Genomic DNA, 17,381 nt, shown 5'->3' with positions numbered 1-17,381 from the left:
CGGGAATTCCTTCGCAGAAGTCTATCTCATTGTAAACGTTTATTCGGGACAAAAAGTTACGTATAAAAGTGCTGTGCCGCTAGTTCCAACGTTACACCACTTTCCCGCAGCGCACTGACTTCGAAAGTATAAACAAGCAGCAGAAAAGGGCCTACAAAGACATTTCGCGAGACAACACCCCATTCATCAAGACGATAAATCATCGCGAAAACGGCTCCCTCGTAAGGCTAAGAAAGCGACTTTTCGCGCAAATACACAGTGCTACATAAAATGAAATGCGTCCCGTTCAGCGCAAGAAAGGGGTTTTCTTCACGGTGGAGCAGTTAGCTCACTATAGAAAAAAAAAAAAAAAGACAGTGGCTCAGTTATTCCTTTCTGTTTAGCGACATAGGGCGCGTATATGAAACACGCTACGTAGAATCCTGAATCGCGCCGTACACACAAAAAACAAACGCATATTGTGATGCGGCTCCGCAACAAAAAGCTCAAGCAATTGTTAATGACTGCTCCAGTTACATATACGCGTCACGATTACACTTCCGCGTTGGCCAGAATGGTTCAGCGTCGCTATTTTGAATAACTGAGCGCGGTAACTGATCTACGCATCGAACTGCACCCCCGGGATCATGCTTTCTCTCACTTCTTTTTGATATAGAAAGCTGGCAAATTGTACTTCACGTATCTTTGTAAAAGTCGATCTCCTGCACCCACGCTCATACGAACCCAACACTTCGTCCGGCTCGAAAGATCGATTAGCCTCTACACAATGGTCTCGGATCTTCCCGTGACGGTCCGTCCGATCGTATTCTGGATAAGCACACCATCGAGAATCGGCGCCGTGGGAGCCCAGAAGCCATAATGGCGGGCGTCGTATGTACGCGTTCTGCTGTGTGACGTGCCGCGAGACGGAGTCAACAGCGCAGATGGCATATGCATGGCGCGGAACAACAATGATACCCAGAAATCGAGAGCCACCCCGACCAGGGGGAAACGATGCACCCCTCCCACCCACCCTTCCATCGCCGACCGTCAGTGTCAATCACACGGTTGCAACGAGCGAGATTGCCCGAGGAGATAAGTTGACAGCGCGGCCGGCTGTCTCTTATAAACCGCGGCTCCGTAGCCGCCGGCGTCTCACTACGCATCGCGAGAGGAGAGGATCGGACACTTACGCGGCTTGGGCACGTTGCGCTTGACTTGCATCCATTTGTAGGTGGGCACCGGTGCGGGCTTCGGCGGCGACAGTCCGGAGCGCGCCGCCAGCGCGTGCGACGAGGCCTGGTAAGCGGCGGCCGCGGCCGCAGCCGCCGCGGCGCCGTTGTGCTGGCAACTGTCACGCACCGCCTGCTCGTAGCCGTCGTAGGGCCCGCCGTAGCCATTGCGCCTCTGCGTGGTCAGCGTCAGCGGGTCGAGGTAAGCGCTGGCCGGGTAGCCGGCCGCCGACGCGTGGTGCATGCCGGCCCGCTCCCCGGGCGACATGTGGTGGTCTCCCGGCGTGGCCGCATGGTGCACTCCGGCCACGGGTTCCATGTGCGCGTACTCCAGGCCGCCCGCGCCCCGGTACGGAAAGCCCGTGGTCGCCGTGGTCGGTGCGGGCCGAGGGCTGGCGCCGCCCGGAGAACCGTAGCCACCGCGGTGCGCCCCGGCGGGCGCCCCGCCGTGCAGGTGGTAGCCCGCGGCGGCGGCCGCGGCCGCCGCCGCAGCTGCGGCTGCCTGCTGGTCCAGGTTGGTGTAACTGAGTCCGTTGTTGTCGTTGATGATCTGATGGTGGTGCGGGTGGTGACCGAGAGACGAAGGGTCGCCGTGCAGCGGCGGCGTCCGCGGGTCCCCCGGGAACGAGATGGCCGCGGGAGGTCCGTACGCGCTCTCCGCCGGCGCCGCCGGGAAGTACACCTGCGCCGCCAGGTCGTAGTGCTGCGCCGAAGAAGCGTAGGGCGCCGAGGCGCCGTCGCCGTTGTGACACATGCTCGCGTACACCACATTGGAGTTCATCGTGGAGGGGGATGCTGGGGTGGGGGAAATTACACGGGCTTTAACGCTCTTTTTTGCTTTCAGACGTCGTCGTCGTTGTTCGGCCGCTGATCGTCACGTGACACCGGCTGCTGCTGCTGCTGCCCCATGCGCGAGCGGCGGGGCCCAGGGCCCCCGCGTGGCTGCTTCCACTGTTGCGCGCGTCGTACGCGGCTGCAACTCTCACTGCTCACTGGCGCTGCTCCGCGCGGGCCGGCGGGGGGCCTGCACACCCCGAGCGACGACAACACGGCGCGTCGCCATGGAAACGGCGCGACGACTACCTGTGGACACACATGGCCTGTGTGTGCGGCTCTAGCGGAGGGCGCGGGCCGAGTCGCGCGCTACGCGCTCTTGCCTGGCCATTTTTTTATAGCCGACTGGCGCGCGAGCGTGCCGCACCGCGCGCCGCGCGATCAATCGGGGAGGAGCGGAGGGCGGACGCAAGACGGGCCACGCCGCCGGGACGCCGCCTCTGCCGGCGACACCGCCTCCTCTTTCGCCCGCCAGCGCCATCTATCGCCCGCGCGCGTCGTTCGCTCTCTAGTGGCGGCCGTCCTGAGCAACCTTGTAGTTTTTTGGTCAGGTAAGAAGAAACGAAAGGCCAGGTGAACCGAGGAGCGGCAATCGAAGCGAGCCATCGACCGGACGGGAGGGTTAACCTAGTGCGGACGTCGTCGTTTCCGAGGGATTCCGTGTACTCCCGCCGCCTCGGGACATGGCGAGAACCGCGATCCCCGCCTGCTCTTCGGGGTCTCGGCCGCTATCCATCACGGCTTCCGGAAGAGCTAACGGCTCCGCTAACAGCAAGTAGGGTGTCCCGAGACGGCTTCCCGTGGGTCGTGCGGCGTCGCGACAAAAGAGGGCGATCAGCGGCCGATTCAGTCCGTAATGAGGCTAACGAAGGATGTGTTTCCAGACGAAGCGTGTACTGTACTGTATTGTGCTTCAGCTGAGAAGTTGTGGTGCTTATGCTGGACCACGCATTTATAGTATTTAATACAGAATAAATGAAGTCTATCAATTGATGTCGTCTATTCGAGAGCGACGGTAGTATAGAAAACGCCTTTTCTGTCCATAACATCATTTTCTCTCACTGCATGTGCTGCACTTTATTATCAGTATGTAAATTATGTTTATCAGCTTGCCATGTGGCATAGTAACAATCGTTTGCAGAATTTCTAATACAGAAGAAAATCCGCGGAAGATTGCAGCTACAAGCCTGCTCCAATATTTGCACCCTCTCGGTCTCCCGTGATTGGTTTTCTCGGATAGAAAATTCGTGTCTATGCTTTACTTCATCAATCATACGCTGATCGCTAGCTCACTGCTTTTGCTAGGCATTGGTGCGAATCGCCGTCGCTTTGTGTTGCGAAAGTGTGTGTAGTAACGAACGAGTTGTATATAATATCAAACACTTAATAACTACGAATTGGCTCAGTTTTCCTTATCATCGGTCCAGGCCGCGGCTTCGCTATAATGATATGTGGAGCAACCGGACTGGCTAGAAGTTTAATTTTAAGGGCAAATACAGCGTGAGAGGTTTTCGCCAACATGGTTTGGAGTGCATGCATCGTAAACAGGCTTATGGTTTAGCCTACGCATAAATTAATGCCCCGTAACAAGGCCAAATTCAGCGCCATTTTTAGCGCATGAACTATATGTCACTTCGGTGGCGCGCTGCTAGCACGTACAAAAACCGAAAAAGAAAAGTGTCCTTTGGAATTGGAGGTATTGATGCCGTATAGTTTAAAACGTAGGCACACCTGTTCTGGGGGGCAGGCGCCCTGTCAGGCTTTCTCTCTCTCCCTCTCTGTGCTTTCCCCCCTTTTGCTGGTCCCCTTGGCAACTGCATATTTTGCCTGAAATAAGCTTCACTATTAATACGTCTCTTATTTTACGTAATGCTCGTTACGTAATTGTGTGCTTTAGCTGTAGACAGCATTTACAATAATCTTCATCGCGAATGAAGTAGATCGCTGTAATCACATTAACATAATCGATCGTCAAGGGCCGTGCGTAAAACGGCATGTAAATTGGCATGGCCCCGGCGACCGCGGCTCTATAAGGGCGTGAGATCGAGCACAATCGATATTTTTCAATAGTGTAGTTGGCTTTCTGGCGTAATAACAATTCGCAATAACAAAAACGATGGTCTAACGATCATGCTGTTTATTTTGTCTATCAGCCGCTGTCCCAATAACAAAAACGATGGTCTAAACATCCAGCGACCCAGATTACTCTATTTATTAGCCATATGCTACGAGTACACACTTCGACGCAGCGAAGTAAGTTCGCCGAACACTCGTTTCAGAGTGCGTTCGGCGACGAGTGTCGCTAAGCGTCACCCACGTGACAGCCTGCGAGTGACGCTACAGTGAGGAAGTCCGCTCGCTCAAAACATCACTAAATGAGCCCATGAGACTGGGGTACAACCAAGGGGGGGGGGGCTGAGGGGGATAATCCCCCCCCCCCCCCCCCTTAAACAGCCAAGGGGGGCGCCATGTCTTCCCAGTATCTGTACTGAGTTGGACCTCTCCCAACATTGTTTAAAGCGCAGGATTGCAAGGCCATGCAGCTTTTTGACGGTATAATGGCTGCCGAAGACCTCTGGTGTTGCATTCCAAGAACTGTTTACTTCCCACCGTTATCCTCAGAAAGGCAGGGACCAAAGGCAGGTCATTGTGAGAAGCACATTATGAGAAGCAGTGTACGTACGTACATACATCATTGCCCTACAGCGCCGAAGCAGCATTACGCCAACGCCCGCTTCTCTTAGCGGAGCAAATCCCGAGCCTGTAACATGCGGCCGGCGAACTATACTACGGTCGAGGCCGGCGCGTCTGCGTTGCCGAGCCAGCGGACGACAGCTCGCGGAGCTCTCGCGAGAGACTCAGCAGCGCGCCTTTTGTCATTCCGTGCTCGCGATTATGCAGCGTTGCGAACGTATCAATCATGCGGCGGCAAACGCTCGGCTAATTCTGCGTGCGATATTTCGAAACCCGAGGTGATGGAGCGCCAGACGACGGCTTGTCTCGTCTTCCCTCTCCCTCACCGCCTGCTCTCTCTCTCTATCTCTCTTACACCCTCCTCGCCTCTCGCTTCATCTGTCTATCTCTGCTTACGCGGTGGGTGCCCTGCGGCTGCTGCTGCTCCACTCGCTGCAATCATTCGCGCCGTTGCGGGCGTTCTGTGTTTTCTTTTTTGTGATGCAAGAATTCGTTTCGCTCCATTCCGTTTGTTTGTTATCTTTCACTCACGACCGGTCGATCGTGGCGATAACGCAGCCAGAGCACCATTGACGTTCGCAACACAGTAAAAAAAAATAGCGAAGATAAGCGTTTCATTATTCCAACGCAATATAAATATTCTATCTAATGCTCAATTTGTGCGTCATGGGAAGTGTATTATAATGAGATTGCATCATTGAGGCATTCGCTTGCAAATCTATTCCAATTCACGCATTCCTTTCCTTATCTGGCTTTGCGAAGCGACGCACCAGCTATATACCTAATTACCAGGGTCATCCGGTCGTGAATTCTAGATCTTGACAAAAGAAAAGAATCGAGCTAAAGCACGCTGCTAATCGCGTTCGCGTGATCGTGGAGCTATATGTTACACCGAGGTTAGATCCTTTTTCTTAACAATGTGTTCTTGTTCGCACACATGGACGAGAGGACGACAGCCCTCCGTACTTAGGCTACATCATTGTTTATAGCCGTAATTAAAACGAGTTACCATTGCTCTTAACTTTTAAAAACTGTTCTTCCCTTCTCTATGGAATTATACTGTTTACGGAAACAGTTTCCCGTGCGTCTTAAACCGCGTTATCTCTCATCCGGGTGTGGAGAGGTGGATGAACATATATTATGCATATTCATGTTTAACAATCGGTCCTCTTGGTCACATTGAATGACAGATTGAGGAGTTACTTTGGAACCATATCTTATAGTACTGAACTTGTAAGACGTATTGCCTATCTCGCAACTTGAAAGGACGTCCACTTATAGTGTTTAAAAGCATTTCTTCTTTTTTTTCTTTTTCACAATCGTGAACATGTGTAGGTTCGGAACACTACTTTGTCCTCACTGTTTATGAAGTGTCACTGGCGCACCTCTTCAGATTCCACAGCTTACATAGCTGTCTCACTAAGTCGTTTCTACTTTGCTTACAGAAGAATATTGCTTTTGTTGTATATAGTTGTGAGCTTCTATCTAGCTTAATTCAAGTGCATGTTTAACCGCGATACGAAGGAGCAGCTATAAGTTTGCTTAGTTCTGCGGAGTATGTTTTCGTGACTCGAATTGGTTTTAGTGCAGCAAGCAAGGTCTTGTTGCCAGTTGTGCTTTTCGGCCCAACATCAAGACTTTTGTAACGCCTACGGCACCCTACCAGCGGTATAATGCAGGGTTACCACTGAAACACATGGGCGGAAAACGTGCGCCGTCAAATGACGTCACTGAGTGATTGGACAAGCGTGGTGGGCAGCCACGAACGCGCGCACTCCAGATGGATTTCGCACATGTTTTGTTTGAACTCTTCAGTCGGCTTATCCCTGTTAAGGCCAGCAAACTTTACACGCACAGTTCTTTATTTCTTTAGGAGAATCTTGGAAATGCCTGGTTGGTTCATGGCATAGGAGATCCTCAGCGCGAACAGACGAACATGAAAAGAGACACAAAACACAGGTATTTCTGTCAAAGTTTCCAGACCTAAAAAAGAAAGCAGGACAAGCGATTTTCAACCGGATGTTTAATCACACGAAGTCACAAATATATACTTGCTCACATAGTGGGAAAATTACGCGAAGCCTGTCAAAAAGTCAACTGCGTCCTGTTTTTGTATCTCTTTTCGTATAGTCTGTTTGCGCTGAAGATATTTTACAGCGAAAGCTGTTATGAGATCATTTCTCCGGCCGTTTTTGGCGCCGTAGTTGTCCGCCGCCGCCGCCGCCGCCGCCGCCGCCGCCGCCGGTGTCCGTAACCAGTATCGCTCGAAATAAGAAAAAAAACTAAATAAGAAAAAAATTCCAGGATGGAACGAGGTTCGAACCTGGGCCCTCTGCGTGGGAGCCCAGTATTCAACCTCTGAGCCATGCCGGTGCTTGAAACTGCTTTGCAAAAAGGTGCTATACAAGCTTCATGTCGGCAAGGAACCACATTAGCATATGCAATATAGCGTGGTAGAAGATTAAAATAAGCACCAAGCGTCGCACAACGCGAATTCTGTAACCAGGCGTCAAACAATTGCGAATCGCGCAACGAGTAGGTTGTTGAATGCTTCCAACCCATTACAAAAGGGCTCTGCCATAATTCTTCATCGTCATTAGGCGCAGACTCAACAAAGTGCGCATAATCCCTTACATGCGTTTAGCAGGTACCAACGCTCTCTGTAGAATGACGAAAAATGGCACAGTGCCTGCTGCCCTACTTCTAAAAAATTACAATTATTTATAGCGTAGTGGGTTCCTCGCAAGTGCACTTGTATTGGTTGCCAAGGAAGCCCATAAGCGCATGATCCACTTCCTCGGGGTCTCAGTAAGATTACAATGATTTATAGCGTAGTGGGTTCCTCGCAAGTGCACTTGTATTGGTTGCCAAGGAAGCCCATAAGCGCATGATTCATTACCTCGGGGTCTCAATAAAGTTCTTCGCCCCCCCCCCCCCCCCCCCGTCTCTCTTCCACGTCAACGTATACAGCAAGACGGGAGAGGGAAATAGCGACCGGGCGTCACACAACGCAAATTACATAACTGGTGGGCCGTTTAAAGATTCCAACCCATTACAAAGGGCTGAGCCATAATTCTTCATCGTCATCAGTCGTCACATCAACAAAGTGCACATAATGCCTTCCAGACGTGTAGCTGGTGCCTCGCTTCTCCATAGAATGACGAATAATGGCTTAGTGGGTGCTTCCCAACTTCACAAAAATTTTGATTTGTGGCGTAGTGGGTACCTTTCTATTGTACTTGTATTGTAGCCCCAAGAGAGCTTAACGGGCTCTAGAAACGCCGCTCTTCCAGCTTTCGCTGTGACTGTGCTGCGGTTTCAGCGCAGGCCTGGCGTTTTTTCGAGGGTCTGCAGTTTTCGGGGGAAATTTACCAAATGAGAATTAGAAGTGGAGTAAGGGGGGGGGGAGGTGAAGTTACAGGCACAACATATATGTCAACATATACCCATAAAGAAACATTGCGCGTATGCCTAGGTCCTCTTGGGGGGACGTTGTGGGGATCGGAGGGGTCAAAACATCTCCTGTGTGTATCTGGCTTCCCTATGTAGCTTTGCTTTGGGTGTCTCTGTCTTGCATAACCATTTTACCTTTTCCATTACAAAAATCGGTTTGTACATTATGTTTTGGACTTATTCTACCAACCGCAATTGACTATCTATTGCGATGAAACTGGATGTCAAGTTCAATTTTGCAATGGATAGACCGACACTTATAGTACCTATACACTTCCTGCACGAAAACCCCTGGAAATGTACAACTTCAATCATGTATACTCCACGCCAACAAATGAAACAGGTATGCTGACGAATTTAGTATTTATATGCGACCTTTGTATACAGGCATCAAATAGCCAAATGGGTGAGTTTCCGTCTACACAAAGTGGACTAGTCTAGGGAGGACCAATGGACGTTTAGAATTAATTTTCATAAAAGACTGCGGCTGTTATTTATGTGTTGTCTAACACGTATAAGGTGTCTCAACTGCCAAAATACGATTTCACAGTGAAGATTCAGTGAGCGTTCCGTAAAGAGTAATTAGGCGGCATTCGTTTTCTACTTCTACGAATTGAAGCATATTTTTCGCGTAAACCAAAAAAGAACTATATTGACAAACTTGACAAGAACTCGCGATGGTAAATCTGTTGCAACCACGAAAAAAAGTTAATCCAAAGACTGTTTGTTGCCAGGTAATAAGTAAGCTGCATGTCCCGTATTACATAGAACGGTTTGGTAAAATGAAATCCCGCCAATTAATTCTGACGCGGACATATTCATTCGATATACTCCTGACCTCATTTGCCGGCCGCGAACTGGCCGAGAGCGCTAGAAACAGGAACCATTGTAAATTCGCCATCCATTCTTTGTATACATTTCGGAGTAGATTGCACTGTTTGTCCATAGACGCTGCCCTATTGTCCTCAATGAATTGTTGAGAGAAGGAAGATGACAGAGCATGTGTGAATGCTGCGGGTTTACGACCGTACAGATGAACATTTTGGGAGAGAAGGAGAGGCAGCGAGAGAGATGCAAATCATATTCTAATCCACAAAGTATTACTCCACGTTTTTTCGTTTTTTTCTCCCCAGTGCAGGTCACGCTTACGGATTTATTTGCGCGAGTAAATCGGGGGAAAATGCGGACAACGTTTGTCGTCAATCAACACGAAACAATGCGCTGCCAAATGATTGATTTCTACAGAGCAGGTCATTCGCTCGGACGCCGCGGAATAATAATGTTCGGATAAAGAATACAATGTGATAAAAACGACAAAAGAAATTACTTTTCGCAGCTACGATATGCAGGAGGTGAAATGAACTTCGAAAGCGGTAATATCTGTTTTTACGTTGCGTCGTGATGGAAATGTTTAAGGAGCAGGGTGCACGAAAGACACTCCTACACAACTGCGTAATACCGTAACCTCTGCCACGTGTTAGAAGATGGTACGCGTCTTATGCGGTAGTAATTTACAATGCAGATGCAACTTAATTACCTTGTGCAGATCACTTAGTAAAAGTATTCATGCTAGGCTAATATAGTATAGTTTATCATTCCAAAACAATACGCATATGAATTATATGCATATATTTTTTTTTGCTGGGGTGGTGCCGTGGCCTACATTATGTGACAGTATATGTATGACAACCGAAGGCACACGAGAAAAGCCTCTAGTGCTTCAGAGCCAGACCTGTGGGGGACGATGTCAAACGCAATCCTCTCCACTTTCTGTAGGGTAGCAAACCAGATGTTTCAATTCAAATTAGCATCTCTACCTTTCCTTCTTGCATCTCTCTCTCTCGATCTCTGTAATCATTACCTTTTACTACACCTTTGTTTAAAGCTAAGTACATGTATTTTTGCATATTAACTATAAGGATATTCAAAGGACACGAGGATATCTCACTTATCTCAAGCTTTCTGGCGTCGATATCTTTTCAGCATTCTGTTGATTATAAGGTCGCGGTCATTATGCTACACTACGAGGTTCTTTTTTTTCTCGACATATATTTCTGAATATACCATGCATTATAACGAATTAGGTAAACATATCATTCCGATTTCTCTGTAGGCGAGGTATTGCTGTATTTGGCTATAGAGTGTATGTAAGAACATATGTTGCTGTCGTGCGTATATAATCAGCATACAAGGTTAAGAATCATTGCACTTCACCGTAAGCTTCGTGATTTCAACATTGATGCCAAATAAAGTGAGGCAGTAAGCTAGTTTTATTCAGAAATAACAAGGTACTAACTATTTCTTTTGAAGCAGCTGCTCCAAGGAACAGTAAACTTATATAAAGGTTGTAGTTCCGTGTATCATTACACGGAACTGTGACACACATTTACAATCACATAATAAAACATATATCTAATGGCAGACCGACTGCATGCTCACATTGTGCTCAACAGAAACCACACACTGTACCGGATGCAAAGGTGTGATCATTTTATAACGACAGCATCGATAAAAGACGTTATAAAGAGGCTTCAAACGAGAGCAACTTCACATGTAAAGAGGATCAAATTTGAGAATAAAGAGCCCACTTACACAACAGTAAAGGATCCGCATGCTAATTGCACTGACCCTTGCAAGCGAACTTGCATGTGCGACTGCCAAAACCACCTATTTTGGGCGACAATACAAGGACACAACAGCATGCTGCGGCATTTCCTTTAAAGAGAGAGATGAAAAACTGAACACTACTGCACATGCTACAGGACCAGGACACCTTCCGAAACCACATGAACTTATCAGTCCCAGCAACTAAATGAGCCAAATGTGAACTCACGTTCAGGTGTGTCACTGCCCCTGTGTGAGTCAAGAGAGGTTGCGTGTTGTTATACCCGTGCATGCTAAATATACGGCGAACGTAATACAGCAGTCATTGACCCTCAGCATGCTGTTTGAAATTATACGCATAGTTATTGGTTTGCCGGTGAACTTCGTGAGTGTCTACGCATGCGCACTTCGACACCGATAGCGCCACGCTATTGGGAATAAAGAACGGCGTGCACGGTGTCACCCCACGTCTAGTAGGCGGTTCGTTCAAGGAAAAGAGGCATTGCGATAATGAACATAATATAAGCGAAAGGGATCGGCCAATAACGAACACTTCCGACGAGCAGGCTATAGCTTAGATAATTTCTTCCAGCTTTGATCTGAAGGACTTGACAGTCGCGCCTCCCGATTAGCATTGCTAACCACCTCGAACTTAGCAGGACTGTCCCTGATTATACGTAAGTGCACTGAGTCCCAGTATGACGCAGTCAGGAGAACCAAATGTGTTTAGTCTTTTTCTGATATTTCTTCTACTGCATAATAAGAGGAATTCCTTTATTATATTACGTAACTGACGCCAGAAAGTGTTCTCGCTGGCACCAGCCAAACTTTTCTATATACCCAGCCAGACAGATTTTGTCGAGGATGCTTACGTTGAAGGCATAAAATGAGCGTCCCTGCGACGATGTGTTGAATTAAGGAAGGCTTATAGAGTCACCCTCAGTCTGGCACCCTTAGTTACAGCTCGAGTTCTTTTTTTTTTTTTCCCACAAATGGCATCAGGGAGGTTCTTATACTGCTCCCTCGCGAACACGAAGTCATCAACACATTTCAATTTTTTTTTAATGAAAGACACAGGACCCCAATGAGCCATGCATGCTAAACAAAAGGCCGGTTGCGCGGGCAATGCTTTTCTCCGTCATCGCTGTCCCGGATATAACGATGGACCGCTCGCTCGCCAGTTCATTATCTTCCCGCTCCATTTCTCTTGAGGTCGAATTACAGGTGTCCAAGGAGTGGGCGCCAATTGAAACAGCTCATCAGCGAGCCGCGACTCTTTGCAAGTGGGACACCGGATAGAGGAAAACAATAACAATTTAAAAATGTATGGAAGCATGCGCTGGCTCGCCCGTATATACGTTCGGCACTGCGCGTATACAGACTAGAGTGTGGCGCCCAATCCATGCTACTTAAAATGCCGGACAGATTGCGCTCCCCCACGCGCACGAGCTCGTGGAGCATGGTCCCGCTCGTACGCTTCCTCACTGACGGCACCATGCGTGGCATGTTCCCCGCTAAGCGGCGACCCTGTTGCAGGCCGCTGCACCGAAAAGTTTCGCGGCCCGGACGGGGAAATCCATTACTCTTGCTCGCTGCGGACAACTAATTAAACACAACGCATCGCATCGCGAGCGGTCAGAAAACGCGTTTACACCGCGCCGCGGCCGTTTCTACGCACTCTGCACGCGAGCATCCCCCTTCTATATACATACACGAATCCATCTCTACGCGTCCTCCGCGGCCTCGGCTGACGTGTATACAAGGGGGGAGGGGGGTGGATGTCGTTGCGTTTTGAAAAATGCGGAAGGGAGGCGAAAAGAAAAGAATGGAAGTCCGCTTCGAAGCACGAGGTGTATAATACGGGAGGCGGTGAGAGGTGGAAAAAAAAAGAAAAAAGAAAGGGCCGTGTGTGTGTGTAAGAGTGCACATACGTGGCAGCACGGCATCATGCCTTATGCTAATGATTTTGTCAAGCACGGTGCGCTCGGGGAACTGCGCGTCTGAAACCACAGCGCTGCCCATTTTGTCGAAGGCTTTTGGAACTCGAGACGCGCCCACCGTTTAGGGCTTCGCACATCGCTCTAGATGTTACTGTTTCTTTTTTTGTTTTTTTTTTCTTGTTGCCTGCTAGGTAGCGAGAAGGCAGGTGAAGGAAGCGATATCTCTGTACGATGGTGGTGGCGGTCGGGTGGTGTCGGGGACGGCTGCCAGGCCTTTCAGGATCATTAGTCATTCCACACGGGCCCGCTATAGCTTGTATCACGCAGCCGAGAAGGGGCCGGTCAGCGGGTATGCGGCTCGTGTCAGTTTTGTACGTATTCTTCGCGGCCCCCTCGCGGGCGCCGCTAACGATGTCGCGCATCCCGCGTGCGCCAACGTATATGTCTGTACACACGCCTCTTGTTAAAGCCTATTCCGTAAGTATAGCCGTTTCGAGGGGTTATCTGTTTGCGAATAGGTTCTGACAAGGCGCTTTATTTATGACTGCGAGGATTCGCCGCGGGTTCAACTTTTCGGGGTCCGCTGCGTGCGGCTTCGCGCGTTCCCCCGGAGTGGCCTAACTACCGTACAGTGTTGGGGGTAACGCGTTACAAGTAACGGCGTTACCGGTAACGCGTTACTTTTTTCGGTAACTTAGTAACGTACTCGTTACAATTTAGAAACTGTAACGGGTAACGTACTTACGTTAACATTTTTCGGTAACGTGTGGTGTCACGTTACTCGTTACTTTTTCATTCTCGGGGTGCCGTTTTCCCAGAGCTCGCCCCGAAGAATTCTTTTGTCGCAGCGTCGGATTGCTGTCGGCCTGCCAGGCATTGACCCAGAAAGCGCGGGCGGAATCGCTTTTTTTTGTGTGGAAATTGTGGGGACCAAATTGTGGGGACCAATTTCTTAAGACGCGCCGACTCCTTGTGTGGAGGTTTGGGCCATCGCCACACAAAGCTTGATGAAAGCCGCATAATTCGCCATGAGAAACTGTACGGACATGCTTCTCGTGGAAGTGGATGTAGCAGATGGATTGCTGGCACCTGCGCCTTTTCGTGCCCAAAAGACAGGCCGTCCGAAGAGAAAGCGCAAGGGCTGGTTTACTCCATTCCACGTGCTGATCGTGAAAATGTTTACGTGGGGAAACGAAGAGCTCCCCCGAGAGGCTGCGACAACATAAAAACGATGTCCGCGAGTTCGCGTGACAAAGGAGTACACTCGCTGAGCATAGCATGGTAAACGACCACCGCATCTAATTCGACAACTCCCGCGTCGTCGACTTAAGCGGCTTTCTGTGGAATTCTGGCCCATCCAGGCGACAGCTGGTAACGTCAACCGGTCTACAGGTGCGCTGCCGATCGAGAGTCTGCATTATTGTGCAGAATGGGCGTGACCCCCTGCTGGAAGAAAACCCTGAAAAAGAATGCGAGCGGGACGCGAAACGTAGAATTTTTTCTTGTAACGCAAAAAAAAAAAAAAAAATCTCACTATCTACCTTAATACCGCTGTCACACGAATAGCCTTAACCGCGGTTAAGCTAAGTACGGTTACGGCTAACCACGGTTACAGGTAGCTGCACGGCAGACATTACCGCAGTTAGTGCACTAATCGTGGTTATTGCAAACGGGCGACTCCACGAGAGATCGACACGGATCCGAAAATAGATATTTTAGATTTGATTGAGTATTTTATATTTTATGCATGTCCCATGCCAGTAGCCAGAAAAGGAACTTAATTTCCCTATTAACTGCATAATTTACGAGCGAAAAAATATCAAAAATATTCAATCCGGAGGGACCAATTTCATTACCTGTCGTTCTCGAAAGTTCACGACGTTGTAAAATACAAATATTATCGTTACAAAGAAGATATTTTGTGTATGAAATGTATGCGCAACAAAGAGTAAATTAACATTGTTTGAAACTTGTAGAACTAAGGAAACTGTTTTTGAAAAATGTCTAAATATGCGACATCTTACAGTAGCTACAAAGTTGATAAGGCTTATCAACTTTGTTTTAAAAATAAATTTTGCTTTTTCTATCTGCAACTGCAGCGAAGTTTCTGGTTATTGAACTCCTGAGTGAGTGAGACTGATCTTGAACACCCTCACATAAACGCTTGCAATTTTTGCGGTAATTATACAGGTTAAAGTGAATAAAAAATGTTTATGCACGGAAATTTTTTTACGTGACTAGCCCATTGAGGCATTTCTTTACTACTACAAAATTCGCGCATCTATTTTGCTAGCAGAAGCACACCATCAGAATTATTGGAAGTTTCGTGAGATTTCATTGGTGCTTTCTTTGTGAATAGCGTTGATGATTGAATCTCATATTCTGTATAATGTCATATTGAGAAAAATGGCTTCATCATGTGTCAGAGTCAGAAGCGATCACACGTAACTCTAAAGGCAACTTTAAGCCACTGTATTGCTAACGTCCGGTACATTTGTGCAAGTTATACTCGTTAAATCAGCGTTTTGGGTATATTCGTTGTTTGGGTTAGAAGTTTTATGTGAAACATAAATTTCAGATTTAAATTATTGTTATTGTGGGTTCCTGCAGCAAAGAAAAAATTGTTTAAAATTTATGATTGTGGAGTAACGGCAGAGGTAACGTCCGTTACTTTTTTTCGGTAACGGTAACGGTAACGCGTTACATTTTTTTGTAGGTAACGTAGGGCGGTAACGCGTTCCTTTTTTTATAGTGTAACGAGTAACGTATTTAGTTACTTTTTTTCAGTAACGCCTACAACACTGCTACCGTATATGCAGTCGTTCTCGAAGTTGCTGACGTTCTGCGGAGCTGGCTTTGATTACGATGACGTCTTACTGCGGAAGTGAGGTCAGGGATGCGGACGTAGCACGCGCGGGAACAAAACTTCTACATCGTTATAGTTGCAGATTATATAGACGATTCGATGCGTGCCTGTCACTGTGCTACACAAAAGTAATGGTATAGATTCGTGGCTTAATACCTTTGCGTCAACTTCGTCCGGCGACGTCCTCATTACCGCCAGAGGGCCCACCATGCAATATGATTGGCTGGAGAGTTTCTGCAGTGAAACAGAAAAGCAGTATGCGTCGATTGAAAATAAACTGTCATTCGTATGCACACAAGGGACCCTCATTTCGTTAACTCTGATTCACCAGTTCTGATAGTCGTAGCATGTATATTCATATACGGTGTATAACAATTACTACTAAGCTGTACCATTGGGTAAAACGTTTCGGACCATCGTGTTATAGGCAAGCAAAAAAAAAAAAAAAACTGTTCGGTTTAATAGCAGTGACACTTCTTTATCCATGTTTTCGCAACTCGTAAATAAATCTGGCTTTAACACTATTGATGTATACCCTGTGCAGTGGTATACTTACATAACCGGCACCGCTTCCGCTGACTCTGCAGAAACTCGTGTAAGATGTGGCACCACCCATTAGCGCGTCTGGCGCAATTTCGGTAAAGAAATAACGTCACTACGTAAACCACCGTATACTTTCGAACATGTGTAACAAGCGGCTGTGACAAGCTCACTGCGCTAGTCAGCCAACTCCTGAGACACTGCCCGTTGAGACACTCGCATACAATGCGTCAGCACCGAATTCAATGTGGCTATGCAGCCTTAGAAAACAATACAATTGTTTCTCTAATGCCCCATTTCGATGCGTATGAAACATTTGCTCAGTGAAACAATGAAAAAAAAAAAAAGGATGAAATCTGGTTTCCAGCAATTCTACGCTGACGTATCGGTCATTAAATCACTGTCCTGCTTAACATATGTGTATACGTTACCATGTGCAAACTTAGTTCACGGAGTTCGGTATATATCACATTGCAAGTCCACTACGCGTATACCTGTGGGTGCATGATTGTCGGATCACTGTGGCCGATTATGCTTTTTTTAGAGCGCAGTTCATAGGCGCCCGTTCCTGCGTTGAGCGGCGTCGTCGTTGGCGTCGGCCTAACCGATAGAGCGAACGAGGACGAAAGAGAGCGAACACGGAGTCTGTCGATATCACGAGCCACTGGCCTCTAACCTCGCTTTCTTCCTCCGTCACGAGCGCTGGCCCGTCGGCCGGAGCTCGTGCGCATGCAGGTCTGGCACGTGCACAGTGGCTGGCTTTGCCTGTCGTACCGGGGCAGTTTGCGTTTCGCTTGGTTCGCGACGCCTGCAACGCACAGAGTGGTGTGCACTCGAGCGCTGGCAGTTTCTGTAGCAGTATGTAACGAATGTTACATTGGTACAACTGCGAATAGCCAAAACTTGAAACACAGTTCGCGTTGCCCCAACACGAAGCTGCGCTCAAAATTCGCATTAAGGAGTATCGTAATTGACGGTGAATTTTTTTTATACAATGCACATTAATAATATCTGGGGTTTAACGTCCCAAAACCACGATATGATTATGAGAGACGCCGTAGTGGAGGGCTCCGGAAATTTCGACCACCTGGGGTTCTTTAACGTGCACCTAAATCTAAGTACACGGGCCTCAGACATTTTCGCTTCCATCGAAAATGCAGCCGCCGCGGCCGGGATTCGATCCCGCGACCTTCGGGTCAGCAGTCGAGCGCCATAACCACTAGACCACCGTGGCGGGGC

At 48.4% G+C, this 17,381-nt stretch overlaps 1 protein-coding gene across 4 annotated transcripts in view; it reads right to left on the bottom strand.

Moving 5' to 3' along the window:
* Positions 1 to 17,381, bottom strand: part of LOC119394292 (homeobox protein Hox-A1) — a 166,536-nt gene that overhangs the window by 132,343 nt on the left and 16,812 nt on the right. For 3 of the 4 annotated variants that reach the window (XM_049415737.1, XM_049415736.1, XM_037661573.2), the window contains exon 1: positions 1,173 to 2,376. In XM_049415737.1, the coding sequence (XP_049271694.1) occupies positions 1,173 to 1,992 (820 nt within the window). In that variant the 5' untranslated portion in view covers positions 1,993 to 2,376. Of the gene's footprint in view, positions 1 to 1,172; positions 2,377 to 15,758; positions 15,837 to 17,381 lie in introns of those variants that run through there. The other variant, XM_049415738.1, reaches the window with a different exon arrangement.

Source organism: Rhipicephalus sanguineus, chromosome 5, assembly GCF_013339695.2.
Source record: "Rhipicephalus sanguineus isolate Rsan-2018 chromosome 5, BIME_Rsan_1.4, whole genome shotgun sequence".
Classification (NCBI taxonomy): Eukaryota; Metazoa; Arthropoda; class Arachnida; order Ixodida; family Ixodidae; genus Rhipicephalus; species Rhipicephalus sanguineus.
Note: the sequence above shows the minus strand (reverse complement) of the source record. Positions and strands in the feature narration are given on the sequence as shown.